The sequence below is a fragment of the Aythya ferina genome (genome assembly GCF_964211825.1).
Source record: "Aythya ferina genome assembly, chromosome: 10".
NCBI lineage: Eukaryota > Metazoa > Chordata > Aves > Anseriformes > Anatidae > Aythya > Aythya ferina.
This window is the reverse complement of record NC_140306.1, coordinates 15980233-15999117: the sequence shown is the minus strand read 5'-3', so window position 1 is coordinate 15999117 and position 18885 is coordinate 15980233. Positions and strand designations below refer to the sequence as shown.

The window sequence follows — 18885 nt, the reverse complement described above, 5'->3', positions numbered from 1 at the left end:
TCTTCAATCTGCTAGCATCTGCTCACTGAGAACTCTAGCAAATCAGCCTCCATATACTGCAACTTAAAGCAAGTGAATCAAGTATGACAACAGAATGAAACAAGCTCTGCCTTGACTATGTTCTGACTTGACATCAGATGAACCATCAGTTATGTCATTTGGTTCAGGAACATAATATAAATAAAATGAAAAGAATATACTTACATTTTTTAAGATCTGTTTCAGAAATGTTGGCAGTGATGTAAGCAAAAGTTTTCGTAGGATTTCCTGCTCAATGATAAACATTAATTCAATTTCTATGTAACTTTAACATTTATTTCCTGAAAATAAATATTTCTGAAACAAGAACAATATTTCACACTGTGAGTTGAAGCATAACCCACTTTTAAAGAATGATATAAAACTGTTACCCTGGTCATCTTTTCTGATAATAATCTCTACATCCAAAACACGTCCAAACTTGCTAAATCTTTCTTGTAGTTCAGCCTTAGAAACTGTATGGCCAAGACCTCCAACATATAGACGTTTTGAAGCTTGTTCCTTCTCCATATTCAAGAAGTCAAGCTGTCACATCTGTAACACGCACTCTGTTTTTCTGTAAAATGACAGCAATAGTTCCAATTATGAAACAAATCATTCCATCAAAATTCCTCCACAAAGAACCTTTGAGAAGAGTGCACCTTTGCTTTGGACTAGGTAACATGCTCTGCTCCAGTCCTGTATCAGCAAACTATCAGCAAGCATTGCTGTATGCTAGGGCTTAGCTTATCTTTTACCTTAAAGTGCATAACTTGCTGCATGACAGTATGTGTGAACAGCTTGGCATTCCTTTCACTTCTCCCCCTGGTATCACAACTTAAAGCTTGCAAGTTATCAAGCTTTTTACCTGTAACTTTTAAGCTAGCAACGCTAGAACTAATGGTCAGGAATACAACCTGTGTGGAGTGGTGCAGATGAAGCTCAAGCCCTCCTACACCTCAGCATTTCTTTACAGAAATCAAAAAGCCGAGCAGTAGAAATTCAACTGAGAAACCGTTTAAGTATTGCTGCCATGACACCACACACTCCTGCGCACCTGACCACTTGGCACCAGTCCCTCCTCACTGCGCGTCTCGTTCCAGCACAAGCGACAACAAAAGCACAGCACAGACGGGGAAAGGCCGAGCTCATCCCACTTATTTTCCAGCGTACACACATCAACCTCTCCGGCCCCAAATTACAAAAGGAAAGAAGAAACCCACGACCAAAGCAGCCCCTGGGTCAGGCGGCCCCGCTGACCGCGGGGCATTCTGTAGCAGTACGGAACGTTCGTACGCGCGTACACTTTGTACACGTTGTCCACGAGGCCTGGATACGTGCAGGGTACTCCCGTACGTTTCTGCTATTTTCGGGAGGACGCGAACACAATTTAAGCCCTCCGCCCCCCTCAGTCCCAGCCGCCGCTCACCGCCTCCATGTGCGCTCCTCGCGGAGCCGCTACCGGTGCCTTCCCCCTCGCGGCCCTTCCCGGCGCCGTCTCCCCGCAGGAGGGTTCCGCCTCCCGCTGCTCCGCCCGCGCTGCCGCCGGGCTCCTGTTCGCGGCCGGTCAGCTTTGGGGGGAACACACGGCTGGGGGCACGGGACGCAACCAACTCGGAAGAGAGGTAGAGGGGGTTTCCCTCAAGATAGAAGCGAGAAAATTAAAGGAAGTAGCCACATCAACAATCCCATTACTACTCATCTCATATAGACACCTCAGCAGTTGTCCTTTAAGACGCTTCGCTATTCCTCAAGGGCGCAACGAAAGCCCGATGCTGCGGCTGGCTCCCCCCTCTCCGACATCAGCAGTGGTAGCGCCCGATGCCACGGCGGGGCGGGCTGGGCGCGCAGTTCGAAGGCGCGGCGGTTGGGCGGGGGGCCCCTCGCGCGGCGGCCGTTGGAGCTGCGCGCGGGCGAAAGCCTGAGGGGGTCGACCCTGAGGCGCTGACACGCTCGGGACAAGGAGAAAAGACTGCTGTGCCGGCACAGGTACGTCTCGCTCGGGTAAGAGGAAGCGCTGCTGTCTGCCGGAGGCGATGCTCTTTGAACTCCTGAGGGTCCCTGGGCTCTGCGGCACCTCCCGAAGCTTTAACCCCGCTGCCAGCCCCGCGGCGGCTTCGTTGGTGGTGTTCCAACGGCCGCGCCCGTGTGGTGAAAAGGAGTTCGCTGGCACGGGAAGCTTCGGTTATAGCGACCTCCCGATTGTTCTCCCAAGGCGCTCTCTGTTAAAGCCATGGTGTTTGTCAACGCGTTCTATTTAAAACAAGCAAAGCCACAAAAACGGCAACGTCAACAACAACAAAACAAACAAATAACTCGAAGATACGTTAAAATAGGGAGAACTTCTGTCTCTTGTCCCTCCTGATCTTGTTTGTTGTCATAGGTTTGTTTTAAAACTTCAGAGGAAGCCACGACTAGGCACTCCCTGGGACTCTAACTTCGTGTTTTTTTTTTTTTTTTTGTTTTTTTTTTTTTTTTTTTGTTCCTTAAATAAGCTTTTAATAAAGTAATTAAATAAGCTTTTAATAAAATAAGCTTTTAATGCACATCTTGTTTTGAATGTTTTCATATATATGTTATTTCAGACGCTGTTTCTTGTGAAGTAAAGCAACAAAATCCCATTTTCCTCTCATCCCTTTTTATTGAGCCACATTAGTGTGGATGCATTCAAGTATATCAGTGGTTATGTGCAAATGCACAAAATAAAGCTAGATTTTTTTTTCCCTATTGAAAGCTCTAATGCATCAGTTGCGTAACGTTCTCTGCAGTCCTTTAAATGTGTTGTGTCTAAACTAGTGTGCCAATCTCAAGGTGTTTTTTTCTCTTAATGGTATTTACTTGTTTTGACTTACTTGAGAAAGATGTTTGTTTCTTTGCATCCTTTTAGAGCTGTTCCCATGAGAGGTAGATTATGCTCTTGCCCTGCATAAGAGTAGCTGGGCTTTGTTTAACCAGCTGGCAAGCACAGCTGTGCTCACTGTGAGAAACTAAGGTGCGTTTCATCACAGGATCAGGTGGCTCATTAAGTGAATCGGTCACAACTGGAATCTGTTTCCACACCTGACTGGGACTGCTTTTTATCTGTAGAACAGGTTGATGTTCTGTAATGGCAAGTTGGAAATATCCAGGAAATCTACTGGATGAAATCATGATTAGTTAAAGATTCTAAAAGAAAACATTTGACTGCACTGGATTCCTTATTTAATTTCTGTACCTATAGGCTATGCAGAGATTTGTGTGTTGATATTGGTCTAAAAATTATCTTTGGGCTTAATGAATTAAGCTTTTGAGGAACTAATACAACAAAATCACCGTGTATGCTTGTAGACTGCTATCTTTCTAATGGGGCTTCATTGGGGTTACACTGATGACAAAGTACTGTAGTATCAAGAGCACGTATTGTTGCTTGCCTTCAAGCCTAATTCTGTTTTCAGGTTGATGATAGAAGGCTTATATGTCAGTTTAATCTTCTGTAGCAAACAGGATTGTTTAATTCTATAGGATTCTTTACTGTGGTGTACATTATTGTATTTGTCAAATCTATCCAGGATATTTTAAAAAACATATGCATCAATTCTTTAGTTTTCAGAAGACATAGGATGTAATTGAATTCTCATTTTGTGGTGGGAGAATTAATTGCCTAATGTTATATTTTCATGTGTAAATTAATTCTTTGGAAAAAAATAACTGATTTTGAATATTGATCAATTCTGTGGGGAGGCCTAAGAGATACACTTATTTTGTTTTACCTAGTCACTTTGATTCTGAGAAATGGAAAACAATGTTTATAAAGTTTATGAAGATGAAATTCAGCTGCTAGAAGAAGAGATTAAACTGTTGGCTGAGAAGTATGACGACCTAAAACAGGAATCCACCTTTTATTCTGATGAAGAGATACTAACATCAATGTACGTTGTTTTCACATGTTGGAATAATAACATTTTTTTGTCAAAAGTCTTGGGTAAAGCTTTTGCCTGTATGTTATGATACTAGGACTTCCCTTACGTTATTTTTACAGTGCTATTGTAAAGTAGATCTCGTTTAGGACATGGGTCACATTAAAAATAAAACATTAAAAATAATAAGTAAATATTTTATCATTTTTTTATTTCCATCTGATTTTTATTTATTTTGTAAAAGGCAATCATTGTGGGTCAGAGCATAGTAATGAATATGCTGTGGTGTGGGCCCCACAAAGCTGTTGACCACAAAGGCCATGTGTTTCATTATAAAGAACAAAACAGCTCAGTTGCATGTTGATATTAAAAATAAATAAATAAAAATAACAGTGGCGTGTACAGATGGGACTAGCTATATGCCAAATAGCAGGGCATATTTGCTATAGAATATCAGTTAAATACTGTACATGTATACTCCATAGATAAACTATGCCATTTAGGTTACTAAAGGCATCACAACTCACTCTGATTGTATGTCCCTCCAAGTAGATGATATATCACAGTTTATAAGAAAGACTGTGTTTACTTGGCAGTGAATGTGAGGTCTGTAGGTTAGAATTGCTTATTGTTACTGTAATATGATCTAACTGAAATTTGACTCGCTGCTAGCTGATCTTGGTCTGAAAATCATCAGAACAAATTACAAATGTTTTTTATTTAACAGTATTGCTGTACTGATTTAATAAAACATGTTCTTAACTCTGGATCTTTTACCCTTTTATTTTTTTCTTTAATTCTAGAAAATTATTCCAAAAAGAATTTCAGGGAGAATCTAAGGGAGAATGTCCATCAGACCTGAAAGCTCAGCTTGAAAGCCTAGAGAGAGAGATGTCATTTTTAATGAAGTTTACTGGTATTCACTTCACAAGTCATTCCAAGAAAACACTGGAAAAAAGTAAGCATTTTTGTGCCTGTTACTAGTGCTATACTGAGCATGCTGTTTAAGATCATGCATCCACAGATATTTTAATTCCACTTTAAATGGTAGCAGAAGAAAATTAATGTATTTCAAAAAAATCACCTTAATTGATATAAAAGTTTCTGAGCAAATACTGTATTTTGCATAGTGGGAAAGTGAAATACTACTATGAAATTAGTTTTGTTTTCTTAACATATTTAACTTGATTTCATAATCTGTATGATTGACAGTAACAGTTGGTACTTTAAGTATGACTAATGGAAGAAATGCAATAGTTGTATGGGATTATGGTATCTTGTTAACTTTGTTTTTTATAACAGATGAAAACAGAACAGTGCAGAAGCACAGATTGTCAGGGAATTGCCACTCTTTGCCTTTTCAATTGGAATTTCAGCTTCTTGAAACACAGGTAATGACCAATGTATGTTTAAAAAAAAAAAAAGCCAACAAACAAAACTTCAGATGGATAAATGTCTATAGCTACTTTTTCACCTGAAAGCTTCAACTGGTATTTTGTCGTTATGATTGCCTGCGCCTCCTTAATTTAAGCCTCAGTGAATAGTTTTCACTCTATAACAGGTGGACCCAACTTTTGGATTCCATGTGCATGCAGGCAATATAGTTTTGAAGGCCAGGTTCTGCATCCAGTCATGAAATTCTTATCAAACTCTTGTGTAGTCTTTTATCTTGAACTGGAGCATGGAAAATTCAACCCCCCCCCCCTCTCTTAAGGGAACTGAGGAAAAGCTAAAACAATATAAATCTGAACAAATAATTTTTTACTCTGGTTATGTTCTTACTCTCTTTGCTAGTGTGAATAGCTATTACATCACAGGGATTGAATGGAAATTACACTAATGATTACTGATTTTCTGCAAGGAAGCTGTAGTCAGAACCTTTTAGCACAGAATTCAAAATGATAAATGATAGAAATCAGCTTCTACTCCAATTTGTAATAATCAGGAGATTTTCTTCTCAAGAAAACTTGATTTATGGCTCAACTTTAAAGGTACCTGTTAAATAGAATGCTTAGACCAGATAGTGTTAACAATTGCTTTGCTATGTAAATTGTCCTTCCTAAATTTAAGAAAAGCCCTTGTGAATTTAGGAAATGAGTATTTAGATACTCACATGTGGGTTGTGTAATTTGAAACTGCAAGAGGTCAGTTGAATGAAGTTATTCTGCTACCTCTTAAGTCCACACATCACATGGATCTTGCGTGCCCGTTGAAAAAATGTTACCATTTGTTTGTGTAAAACTGCATTTAGCTTTGAGCATGGAGAGAGTCTGCATCAATTGTGGGACTTCATTAGATTTCTATTTGTTTCTCACCTGTATGCTGCTACTTTAATTTTTTCCAAAATTTATGTTAACTGAGTGCAGATGAACAGATACCTGGTCGATTTAGGAGTGCATTCACAGTGCTTAAATCTGTTGTACCACTAGATGGCAATACTTACCTATCTAACGCCTAAATCTTGTAACCCCAGCACTCAAGTAAGCAGTTTGTTTCTTTGAGAGCAGGTGATATGTAGAAAACTGTGTGTGTGCGTATTAAAAATCAAACCTTCCTTTGAAAAAAAAAATACATAATTTCGTTTTGTTTTTTTATGCATGGCCTGATTTCTTTAATAAAAATACATAGCACCTGCAGCTTACAGTTTAAAATACAATACAGTGTGTCTTCAGACAAGACTAATAAGGCCTGGAAACTTTTTTTTTTTTTTTTGGTGCCTCAGGTTTCTTGCATATTAAAACAGAAGTATGCATGTCTATTCTAATATACCGCATTTACAGTTGCATTTAAAGTAACCTGTACTGAGATCAGCATGGGCAAGATAATGTAAAGTTGCAGCTAGTTTTACCCATTCTGAGAAATAAAAGAAAACAGCTTTTTGGGAAATGCTCAGTAGACAACAAATATGTTGGTATGCAACAAAAAACCATTTTTATTCACACTAATCAGCTTGATCTGTTTAATCTAGTAAAGTTGCCATAGTTAGCTCCATAGCATCTTAAATTAAGCCAATTGGTATACAGTAACAAATTAGAGGTAATTATCTCTAATTTTATTTATAGATAGCTTTTAGTATGAATGACACTTAACACTTTATTCCAGGCTACAGTTTTACAGAGGAACAGACAGATCTGAGTTGAGTTCACTGTGGCTAGCTTTCAGTGATTGAAGTTGATCATTAATGGAGTATTGGTCACTCACCGCCTGACATATTCTGCATCTTATCTGTTACTTTGGTTTTGGTGCAGCGTCAGACCAGCATATAGCTTATATCTCAAAGCTGGCTAGTGTTTTGCCAGCTTGGAGTGCAGGCTTATTTGTACAGTCTTATGCAGAAATAGATGCTTATGAAGGTCAGAATGTGGAGGAAGAAAGCAGTTTAATGTAAAAGCATTTATTATTTCCACTCCAACTGCTGTTGGGTATTACAGGACATGTACAATTAGCTTGAAAATCTGCTCAAACAAGTCTAAAACTATTGAGAAAGGAATCATTCAAGAGTTGCGTTCTTCTCAAGAACTTTACAATTAAATCTTTTTATTTGACCCCTAGATGGCATCTTGGCATATGTTAATAACCCATTTCCTGGAAAACCAGTCCTCTTACAGGGTAACACATTAGCTTACAGCTGCTACTAGCTTCTCTACAGCTCCATGCATACGTTGAACCTTTTGCTCTAAATTTTTTTTTTTTCCTGAAGTTACTTGCTCAAAACATTAAACTTTGTAGTGTCTTGGCTTGCTTTTTCCATCTTTACTGATGGCAGTGTTAGCAGTACTTCTGTCCAACCTGCACTAGGGATTGCTGTGGTATGTTTGCGTTTGCCTTCAGCTTGTCCATTTAGTTTCCTCTGTTGCCATTCCTTTGTAGTGACTGGGAATAAGAAAAAATACAGTCTCCAGGATTAAGTGAAATATTTGCTATGGTCTTCAAGCCATTATTTTAAGCCTTTCCATTCGCTGTTATCTAACATTTACCTCCGTGTTCAAGAATGTGGAGGAAAAAAATAATTATTTTGGCTTCATTACTATATGATCTTCTTTTCTGAATGTTTTTTATATGCTGTTAGGTATTTTAATTTGGAAACATTTTAATTTTATTATAATGTATTTATCCCTAAGTTTTGTTTGTTTGTTTTATTAATTTAGGATAGCATTAATATGTTTCCTAGATAAAACATTATACTTGAGTTTTCTGGTTTATGTGACAGCTAGGAAGGTGTTGTGCTGGAAAATATGAAGAACCTTAAAGAAATGGAAATGACATGGAAGGAAGTAGATAAACCTCTTATAAATAAGTCTTCTTTTATACATGTATGTTCTCTGTGTTGAGTAGTTGAGTTATTCTAAAAGCCTTGCTGTCTGCATGGTACTGATATTGTTGAAATAAAAAAATCACAGAAATGGGATGTATTTTAAAAAATGTTGTTTTGACTATTTTTGTGTTTAGAAGCATTTGCATATCTTTTTGTATATTTTATATATAAATACATTTTTTTTCTTGGTAGAGAAAATTCTAAAATATCTCATTCTTTCTCCAATCCAGAACAAAGAGAATGTGTCTGCTGTTATTACTGATTTCAACATTAGAATGGAATCTGAAGAATATTCAGACTTAAGCAAGTTTGTGTCCAGGTAAGGTGGACTTTTTTCTTTAAGGAGACTTACTGTATGGGGTATCTGATACTAAAGGCAATACCAAATCTTCATGAAAATTGCTTGCAGTCAGTTTCTTTGCTTGGTAATGTACTGTTAGCCCAACCTGAACACTTCTAATCCCTACTCTGTATCCTTCTAGAGAGAAGATGAAATGAACATCATTTTTAAGGTCTGAAAGGGCTGATAGGAATTCATGTTAAACGGAAGCAGGTTCTGGGTTGTAATATGTTTTAGCTGTTTGTAATTGTTTGGTTCAGATAAAGATGCAACAAGCTAATCTCAGAGCATTTTCATTAACGTAATCATGAAGTTATCTGTTACTCAGATGTGTATATGTGTTGCAGATGTGCAATGACAGCTAAACTTGGATGAGGAATGGCTAAAGTGTAATACAGAGCCCCTCTCCAGTACTTGCATGCTACTAATTCTCTGCTCAATATCCCATTTCTCGTCTTTATATCCGGATTTTTTCATTGATATTATGTAAGAAAATAAAAAGGTAGAAAATAGTTTAAAAATTTGGAGTAGCGTATTTGCACAATGGCTTAAAAAAACAAATGCTAAAACTCAAGCGCATTACTGCATGCTACTCTTGACTATTTTCTGGAGGATGTCAGCTTTTGGTATGCAGGATGAATAATGATCAAATGATTTGTCTCTAGTATTCCACTGTGAAATTTGCTGGCAAACTATGCTGGGAACAAATCTATTATTTCATAGAATCATTATAGAATGGTTTGAGTTGGAAGAGAACTTTAAAATCATCCAAATCCACCACCACCACCCCCACACCCCCCGCCATGGGCAGGGACACCTCCCCCCAGCCCAGGTCGCCCCCAGCCCCATCCAGCCTGGCCTTGGGCAGTGCCAGGGATGGGGCAGCCACAGCTTCCCGGGGCAGCCTGGGCCAGGGCCTCACCACTCTCAGAGTGAAGAATTTCTTCCAAATATCTAATCTAAATCTACCCTCTTTTAGTTACCCCTTGTCCTATCACTGAGCTCCTTGACAGAGTCTCTCCCAAGCTTTCTTGTAGGCACCCCTTAGGAACTGGCAGGTGTAAGGTGTCTGTACAGCCTTCTCTCTTCCAGTCTGAACAACCCCAGGTCTCTAGCCTGTCTTCATAGGAGAGGTGTACCAGCCCTCTCTCTGGTCATCCTCACAGTCCTTCTCTGGACTTGCTCCAACAGGCCCCTGGCTGCCTTATGTTGGGGACCTCTGAGCTGAACACAGTACTGCAGGTGGGGTCTCAAAAGGGCAGAGCAGAGGGGGAGAATCACTGCCTTCAACTTGCTGATCACACTTCCTTTGCAGTCCAGGGTATGGTTGGCTTTCTGGACTGCAAGCACTCATTGCTGGGTCACATCAAACTTTTCATCTACCAGTATTCCTAAGTCCTTCTCTGCGTGGTTGCTATCCATCCATTTGTCAGCCAGTCTTTCCTGGTGTTTGGAATTGCCCTGACCCAGGTACAGGAACTTTCACTTGACCTTGTTGAACTTTGTGAGGTTGGCAAAGACCCACCTCTCGAACCTGTGAGGGTCCCTGTGAATGGCAGCCCTTCCCTGTCTCTGAAGAGACAGCTGCACCACTCAGCTTGGTGTCAGCTGCAAACTTGATGTGTTCTTTAAGTGACAACTTCTGTTTTATGTTATTTTTCAGACTTGAGAAGGGAAAGGGAAGGCAAATGGATAGGGAAGAAAAAATGTTTGTTACCTTAGGCTTCATTAGTCTGTACTGACAGCTGAGTTTTTGTTAAGAAGCTCTGGAATTTACTTGCAGGTCTACTAAAGCTAGTGTTATGACTAAGAATATTAGCTGACTGCTCTCAAGTAGCAGGATTTAGAAGAGGAAATTACTCTGTTTTTTATGCATATTTTTTGACAGTAGAGTTGTCTTGGGACTTGACAGTTACACTGAAAATTAATGTGTTGAAACAGTGGCAGACTTGATTTCATCCTAGCTTGAGCACTCATGTTTTGTCCCTCTCTCTTCACTACCCTGGTCTTTTTCCATGTCATGCTGGTATTCATAATTAAACATATGTTTTCATGAATGCTATAGAATGAATTAAGACTTGACCATCAGTAAAGAAAGCAGTTCTGCTTTCTCTTTAGCTTTGATTTGTATGTACTGTTATTCTCATGCCAGTGTGTAAATTCATGAAGCCATAAGGCAAATAAGACTGATGTAGTAGTCATTTGGTTGAAAAAAGTAATTCATAATAATGTATAAATGTAACGTACAGTAACTGTATTTATTACTGATCTAAGGCAGAAAATATGTGGCCAAAGTGTGGTTGATGTTGGCAATGTCTGTTTTGACAGCAGTGCACCATTAGACTGACTTATTCTGATTATGCGATCTCCCTTTATTGTTTTTTCAATCTCTTCTTTAGCTAGTTCTGATTTCTTACCCTAATTCCCAGTCCCCTCTTTTTCATGTCCAGTTTCAGGCTTTTCCGAACTAGTCCTTTATTCTTCACTCTCCTAGTTGCTCTTAGAATCTGGATTCCCACACTTTCCCTCCCTCTTCTTCCATTTCTTGACCAGCTGAATCTGGTATTGTTCTTTTTCAGTCTCCCCACCACTTTGTTTCCTTCTTTTACTGTCTTTAAATCTTCAGTATTCTTTTTTTTTTTTTTTTTGGTTACATTTTTCATAATGTATCATTGAAAAGGGTCTTTAGTAGCACTGGAGTTAAAAACTTGGCGGTCAATTGTAATTCCCAAGCTCATGCTGCTTTTTAAATGCTTTGGAAGAAAACAGGAATACTAAAGCACTTGAGCAACATGTTTTTAGAACAAGCAAAATACAACAGTTTAATTTCAAACAGCTACTGCTGGAATATGTAATACTTTTTTTTAAAAGGTGTGCCATTTCTTAAATATACTGTGACAGTAAAAGGTATATGCAGATGGAATCACAACACTGTTTTTGAATTTTGCTCCAGTTATCACCTATGTTAAGCTTTTATTAGTGCTGAGGACCACAACATCTATGAAAAATGCTGTTCCCAGTTTTTTTTCCTATTCTTTTTGACTGAACTAGCTCAACAAGTAATGGGAGATCAGCTAATGCATAGATTACTTAAATAGGAGGAGTTTATACAGACAATTTAAAAGCTACTGTTTTATTAATTAGAATTTATCAGTCAGAGTGAAGGATTTGTGAAATGTCTGCATTACATTAAACACTGCATGGGCTAGGTCTCTTGGAAGGGAGGTGAAGCATGAATTCTTCCCACAGCTGTAAGAGTCATTCCTTGGTTTCATATCCTAATGCAAGATGTCTTGTATGCTGCTCCGAGTTAAAATAGGTTTCCTGTCTTAAAATAACTTATGGAGCTTTGAATAGTGTCATAAGATTTAAGCTTCTTGTATACTTTTGTGTTTTGTTGATGTTATTTAGTAAAAGGGAAATGGTGTTCAGATGAAGGGCATGTGATTTTAACCTGATTCATAGCTAAATCTCAGCCTGAAAATGCTATTTGCTGTTTTTGGATAACTTTTCTGTTACATGGATGTTGGCTTTGGACATCAGTGTTTTCTGCTTCTAGTGGATTATTATTTTTTAAATCTGGTGACATTTTGTATTGCTTAATTCTTTCCAAAAAGAGACTTTAACATGCACTCTCATAATACCTTGTTATATATTATTTTGAAAGTGTTCTTGGTATTATAGAATATGTGGTAGTTGGCTTCAGCATTAGGAATTAAGGCAAATTTAGGAGTTAACTTGTTCTAGACACAGGTTTGTTTATTTGTTTATGAGTAGTTTAAAAGCTATCAGACAGCTAATTGAAACGGTGCCCATATGCAGACTCCTGGCTCCCTTAACAATGTAAAAAAAAGCATTTATGTTACTTGTATCTGTTCATGCCAGCACAGATCCCCCCTCCTCCCCGCAAGTACCAACTCCAGATTTCTATTGTACAGATACAGAGCTGCTTAAATTTACCCAAGACGAGTATATACTTAGGAATAACTGGTTCTATACATACATCATGTCCCACGTTTAAAAAATAAAAAAATAAAATAAACTGCCTATTTTGAAACAGTGCATAACTAATTTACTACTTAGTTCTCCTTCATCTCAGATATATGGTCTGTTTGATCCAAGAATCTTTTGTGCATGATCATTTTCTCATACCATTCAACATTGTGATTGCACGACAAAGGTGGGCGTGTTATATTATGTTTTTCATTCTTAAATTGGAGATTAACAGTACTGGTAGAAAATTGTTTATCAGAAGATGATAAATGGAGAGGGCCTTTTGTTGCCTAATGACTTTCAAACTCAGGAGCTGAGAAGCAGAAGTCCTTGCTTCTTTCAAAACTGTAATTTCTTCTTGTTACCTTAACCATTTTGTTTGCCTCTTTAAATGTTTAATGCTTCTATGTACGTCCTATGTATATATGTAGTTGTGCTTTGTTCTGCATCAATTTGTTTGCTAGTGACAGCTTTAATATGTGCTGTAGTCCATCCCTCTCAGGAACATACCTATATGTTTTGTAGGCTGTTTTTCACATTTGAAACTGTCTGTTTGAACTTGTTAGCCCAAACCATCTTTCTTTGCTAGAAGACCTAGCCTTGAAAATGTTCATCTATATTGCTGAAAGATGAATCTGAGAGGAAAAATAAAAACAAAGAACACCATGTTAAAATAATGTCACAAGGTTTGTGACCTCCTTTAAAGTACACAGAAGTGGATATTCCATCAGAATTGTCTTTTTAAAAACACATTGAGTACGTAGCTGGTTACAACCTTCTATTTCACCTCTTTCCATGTACACGGTCTTAAAAGGCATATTGCTTTATGTGTAGCATCATCTTCACTAGACAGCGAGATGTGGGCAGTCATTACTAAGTCTAGATTTTTACTATACTGTGTACAGATTTTTATATGTATAATTATGAGTTGTGGTTTTCAAAAAAAGACAGCCCTGTCCAGAACACATAGCTAGTCGGCTATTGTAAATCAGTATGTGTCTACTTCCTTCCAGGGACTCAATTTTGCCTGTACTGCCAGCATTTTTTTGTCTTGGCCTAGTTTTGCTGGCAGTTGTGACTACTTTAGTAACTTCCTTTTAATGATGTTGTTCTTTCCAGGCTAGGATAAAACTTGTTTGGCTTTTCTTTTACGTTTTCAATGTCTGAATGAACATCACATTTTTTCCAGTGTGTTTGTGTAGCACGTTACTGTTCCTGTATATTAAGTAAAGCTGGATCTGAGGTGAAGCTCTCCCCTGAATTGCTGAAATGATTCAGTTTGCAACCATTTTGCTAAGGGCTTCAGGTTTCTGCTCTCAGCTATTCTGAAAAACAAAAAGAATAGCTTACCTCAAACAAGAAAGGTATTAGAAGACAATCTACACATAAGCTATCTGTTACCTGCATTTAGTTCTCTGTAACTTTCTGAAATACTCTCAAGTGTCTGTCAGGTATTTCTAAATTTTTCCCACACAAGATTTGTAAAATCCTATACTGGTAACTGAAATAAACCTTTATTTTCAAGGCAGCACTTGACAAGTATGTCTTGACAATGACTAATATTCTATTTTGTCTACCATGGCTTCACATGAATGATGATGGGAAGCTTTTCATCCTTACAATTACAGAATCTTCTTGCTTCAGGTGTTCAGACACTCGGCTTTTGTTAGCTTTGGGGGAATATTGCATTCTTGCCAGGATTCTTTAGTCAAAACTGCACGTTCTTTGAGTGTTCCCTCCTCCTTCCCACCACCCTGACCATGCAGGATGGATGGTTGGTGATTCAGCAATTTCTGTCTTCCTATGTTCCTTCCTTTTCCTTCCCTTTCCTTACGTTACTAGAAATTTGAAGAGTAATGATTTTTATCCCGAGACAAACACCTCCACCTCACCTTCTCCCCAAACCAGCTCTCCACCTATTTTCGCTGGTTTGTCTTTAGTACAATTATTCCCTGTAAAGTGGATGCATTATTATATTTTCTGTTTTGATTAAAGCATGTGTACAGCTTTTCAACTCTAATGGTCACCTTCACTTTGTTAACAATAAAGAGGGTAAAAAGGTCTGTTCAGGTTCCTTATAAGCAGAAACTCTCTACTTGTGTGATGGCACCTACCGTAAGTGTTCAGAACTTAATCCAGTCGGTTCTAATTCTGATTGTTCTGAGGCAAGTTTTTGTGCATTACTGATTTCTTTTCACCGTCTTTCTGGGCTGTTACAGAAGGAATGTGTAATGGTGTCCTACCAAAAACGTTTTGCTTATATGCAAAAAATGCAGTAAAGGTATAACAAAAGGAAATAACTTCAGTGCTAGTCATTGAAGTAGAAAAGCTGCTTCTGTTTGGTAGCTATGGTCAGCAGAAATGGAAAAAACTCTTACTAAGCATGGAATCATTGTACGTGAACATTTGCACTTGATGCTGTTGAAATTACTCTGAAAATGGCAACGCCAAAGCAATAAGGTCTTTTCTTTAATTCTCATATGCTTTGTATCCTGTATTGAAAATTCCTCAGACTTGCCAGAAAGTAAAATGACTACTGCTGATCTCCCTCTTTCCAGAGGCTTTATGGGTGAAAAACTAATTATTTGCAATGGCATGCTGCCATTGAAATATTACCTTGCCAAAGCAGCATTTGTTAGTCTTATAATATAGACTGTAAGCACTGCTATTCTGGCTATTTGAACATCTAGCAAAGGTGTCTTTGCACTGTTCTTTGTAGATCATCAGGTTCCAAGAGAATTTAGTGCAAGCATGGGATCATTTGAGTGAATAAAGCCACATTGTATCCATGTATATCCATGCTCATTAGATGAACTGTTAAACCATGCAAGAGTCCAAAACTGCAGAAATGCTGAGGGGAGTTCTGCCAGAATCAGCTTGCTCCATCCAGATTAATTAGTCTCTGCTTAGAAAGTGCCTGGCACCAATATCTCTGCAGTCCATTTCTCAGTCATGGATTTATCTGCATCAATTTTCTTTATCCTGCCCTACTGCACTGATTATTGAAAATCACTATTTTCCTTAATGGGAGATGACTCAAGATTTAACTGTATATCAACACTTATTTCTAAATCAAATTTGCCATGCATCATCTAATGAGCAGACTTTCTTGCTTTCCATATTTCAAGGTTAATTTTGAAAAGCTGAATATCATGCAGGCAGAGGCCAATAATAAATATCATGTAAAGATGTAGTTGATTAGAACAAATATCACAAGATCATTCAGTACCTAATAATGTAATTTGGTTAATCTTACCATTTTTTCAGGTTACTGTTTATCTATACGATACCTTGGAATTTATTCAGAAAATAGAGTATTAGATGAACAAGCATAAAGTTAAACTAAGATTTTTATAGGAGGACTACTTTACTGAGTTATCACATATTACATACATGACTAATTTTGTATCTTTTGAGGATTTTAAAGCATGTAGGTTTTTTTTGTTTTTTTTTTTTTTCTTTTTCAGTAAGTACATATACTGCCCGTCTTTTTTTTTTTTTTTTTTTTTTTTTGGTGAATTCTGAAAAAATCAAACAATACTAGTCACAAATTCTTAAAGGTAAAATTGCAAATTTTAGGCTATAGAATTGATACTTCTGACTAGTACTGTTTAGGATAAATAATATATTTTTCTTTTACAGCACTGAAAAACACAGAAATCTTCTGCTGTTTTTTAGAAGCCTTTCATCTTATGCTGAGTGGTATGAACATCGTAGATGCACATTCTTACATTTCAAGGTACTGTTTATTGAACTTTTCTATATAAATTCTCCATTTGGTTCTTAAGTTGTTCATCAAGATGGAGCAATGAAGAAGAAATTAGCTCTTCAGCAGAGTCTGTGAATCTTACTTTTGTGTGTTCAGCAGAGAATATTAGGTGAGGATGTTTGTGTTGTATTCAAGGGACAGTGCCCATGCTTGGTATTTTTGTTGTTTTTTTACCATGCTAATGCTCCTGTCCTCATATGTAGAAGGAAATAAGAATATCAGTGTCTTCTTTCTGGAGGAGTAAAATGGTTGTTTATTGCCATTGCATTTCATTTTGGGTGTGGAAAAAAAAGGGGAGGTGGGTAAGAAACCAGAAGAAAATAACATTTGTGGTCTTTGGCATTTAAGCATTCTTAAAGACTGGATCTGTCTCTTTTGAAAGTGTGACGACATGTGTTTGGGTGACAGCACTTCCAGTTCTGCAATATTTCACTTGAAGAGCAAATAAACTGCTCCTCCCTTTTAAGTGGAAAATACTATCTCAATTTAGTTTTAAATTAATGTTACTTGGCTTGTTAGCTTTGTACTGGTTTTAAGGTAAGTAACTCTTTTTCAAAGTGAAAATACAGCAGTCTTGCAAACACAGAACATCTTCTGTGATTGAGTGGTTAGTGTTACAGGTCAATGTTTAACTACTTAATTGTTTTTATTTATTCTTTTAGCTCAGTTTTATTTAGCTCAAGCATTTACTGTCCTTCAACTCAGCACCCTCATTGCTTTTTAGCTGTATTATGAAGTGTGGCCTGCTTTGATTCCTATATTTTGAATCTTCTAGGTTCTTCAGAGTACTGTGCTGGATTAACATTTTTCATTCTCTTTAATCTGTTTGGTCAGTTCTGATGATGTTTTAAAAAAAATCCTATCCTCAGCTGAGTGTAAACTGATGTTGTCTAATCCTGCTGGTTGTTTTATAAAGACTAATCATTCAATAGTGAAATAGAGACTGACAAGGTAGAGAGAGCACAGAGGGCTTCATGGTTTTATGGTGTGCTTTTTTGTTTGTTTGTTTGTTTTCTTGTTTTTTTTTCGCCAGCTTCACTAATTCTTAGATCAGCCTCGTGACAGTAGCCACTGTGGTTTCTGGGACAATGTAAATATTCCTCATTGTAAAATTCAGTACAAACATTTAAAAAATAGAAGATAGTATTTTAAATTGTCATGTGTGTCTTAAGGAAGCAGTTCTAAAAATGGTTTGGTCAGTCTCTGAATGTAAAGGATAGTGGTATTTCATATAGAATGTATCTATGTCTTAAGTGAATGTATCTCCATACATATATTGTATACTACTGGTTTACATCAATGTTACAAATACTGGTCCTAAAGTTACTTTTTTAATTGACAAGGATAGTGATGAGAAAAGCAGACAAACTTGTGAGAATATGATTGAATATGGTCCTATGAAGGTATTCTTAGGCTGCCTTATTTATGTCAGCATTAGTAATAATTTCATTTAGAAGTAGAAGGCTTTCTGAGATGAGAGAATTAACAAAGGCATGGTGGATCAAATCTGACAGTTCCAAGTGTTCAAAGCTAGATGCTAAGGGTAATATATGCATTTGTAACAATATCCTGTGTTTAATTCAGTGAAAGTGGCTAGGAGTGGCTTTTAACATCTGCATAAAATAAATGAATAATCTTATCCTGTAAATATTTGCACTTCAATAACAATATTAAACTTTGGATTTTTTTCTTACTACCAGCTTGATAGACTTCAAGTATATATCCAGCTAACTGGAAACAGTACTGGAGAGAAGACTGGTTTTTTGGGGGGTTTTATATGCATTATGAATTAGTTATTGAAAAGAAAATTACCCAGGCTATTAGGTAGAAATAGGCAGTGCTTCTAATAGTTTTGTCATAGCATAGCGTATTAAAAGCAGGAAAGGTGGATTTCTTCCCCCCTTTCTATTAGCTCTGATACTTGAGAAGGAAGCAATAAAGTAGAAGTGAATGGATAATTCAGTTGTAATGGAGATGTGAGATGAATGACTATTGCAATTTGCAAATGAAGTTGATCATCAAAAATAGCAGTTTTGTAGTGTGTTTTTGCAGTTAAATGGAATAATTGTGGTACAAATAACTTGGATTAAGCAAAAAAGCTGCTTGTCATATATATTTGACAATAAGTAGGCTATTCTAGAGAGCAGGGGCAGCTTTAAGTAAGTTTGGATAGAACGATGTTCAGTTGTAAACAAATTGTGCTCTACATTATATATTCCCTGCCTTTGAGCCTAAGCAGTTGTGAATTTTTACTGTAACAGGTTAGTCTGCAATATGCATGCTTCTCACACACCAAAAAAAAAGAGTTCAGTATACCTTTACTACCTTCTGCTGCTACTCCTGTCTTCTACTGCAGGAAAAAAATCTACAAGGTAGTGCTTTAAATAAATTTTGAAGAGGTGATTGAAGTGTCCCAGTCCTAGCTTAGTGTGTTTTGTTCCCCCCCCCCTCCCCCTCCCCCCGATAGTCATATAATATTACTTATATGGCAGGTCTTGCTGCATTGCCACAATAAATATGTTTAGAAAATGGATTTACAGCTACAAATAATTTT

General features: G+C 37.4%; 2 protein-coding genes across 11 annotated transcripts in view; one reads left to right on the top strand and one right to left on the bottom strand.

The window, feature by feature from the left end:
• NOL8 (nucleolar protein 8) overlaps positions 1-1468 on the bottom strand; it is a 50509-nt gene extending 49041 nt beyond the window's left edge. For 5 of the 9 annotated variants that reach the window (XR_014696564.1, XR_014696565.1, XR_014696566.1 and 2 more), the window contains exons 1-3: positions 1448-1467; positions 411-595; positions 205-267 (exon numbers count right to left, since the gene is read on the bottom strand). Coding sequence is in view for 5 of the 9 variants with exons in the window: in XM_084531479.1 (XP_084387605.1) it covers positions 205-267; positions 411-549 (202 nt within the window). In the remaining 4 variants the exon portion in view is untranslated. Of the gene's footprint in view, positions 1-204; positions 268-410; positions 596-1075; positions 1279-1322; positions 1428-1447 lie in introns of those variants that run through there. The other 4 variants (XM_084531478.1, XM_084531475.1, XM_084531476.1 and 1 more) reach the window with 4 other exon arrangements.
• A 415-nt stretch (positions 1469-1883) lies between these two features.
• CENPP (centromere protein P) overlaps positions 1884-18885 on the top strand; it is a 139393-nt gene continuing 122391 nt past the window's right edge. The window contains exons 1-6 of one of the 2 annotated variants that reach the window (XM_084531498.1): positions 1884-2007; positions 3772-3926; positions 4718-4872; positions 5217-5305; positions 8460-8548; positions 16205-16301. In XM_084531498.1, the coding sequence (XP_084387624.1) occupies positions 3790-3926; positions 4718-4872; positions 5217-5305; positions 8460-8548; positions 16205-16301 (567 nt within the window). In that variant the 5' untranslated portion in view covers positions 1884-2007; positions 3772-3789. The remainder of the gene's footprint in view (positions 2008-3771; positions 3927-4717; positions 4873-5216; positions 5306-8459; positions 8549-16204; positions 16302-18885) is intronic. The other variant, XM_084531497.1, reaches the window with a different exon arrangement.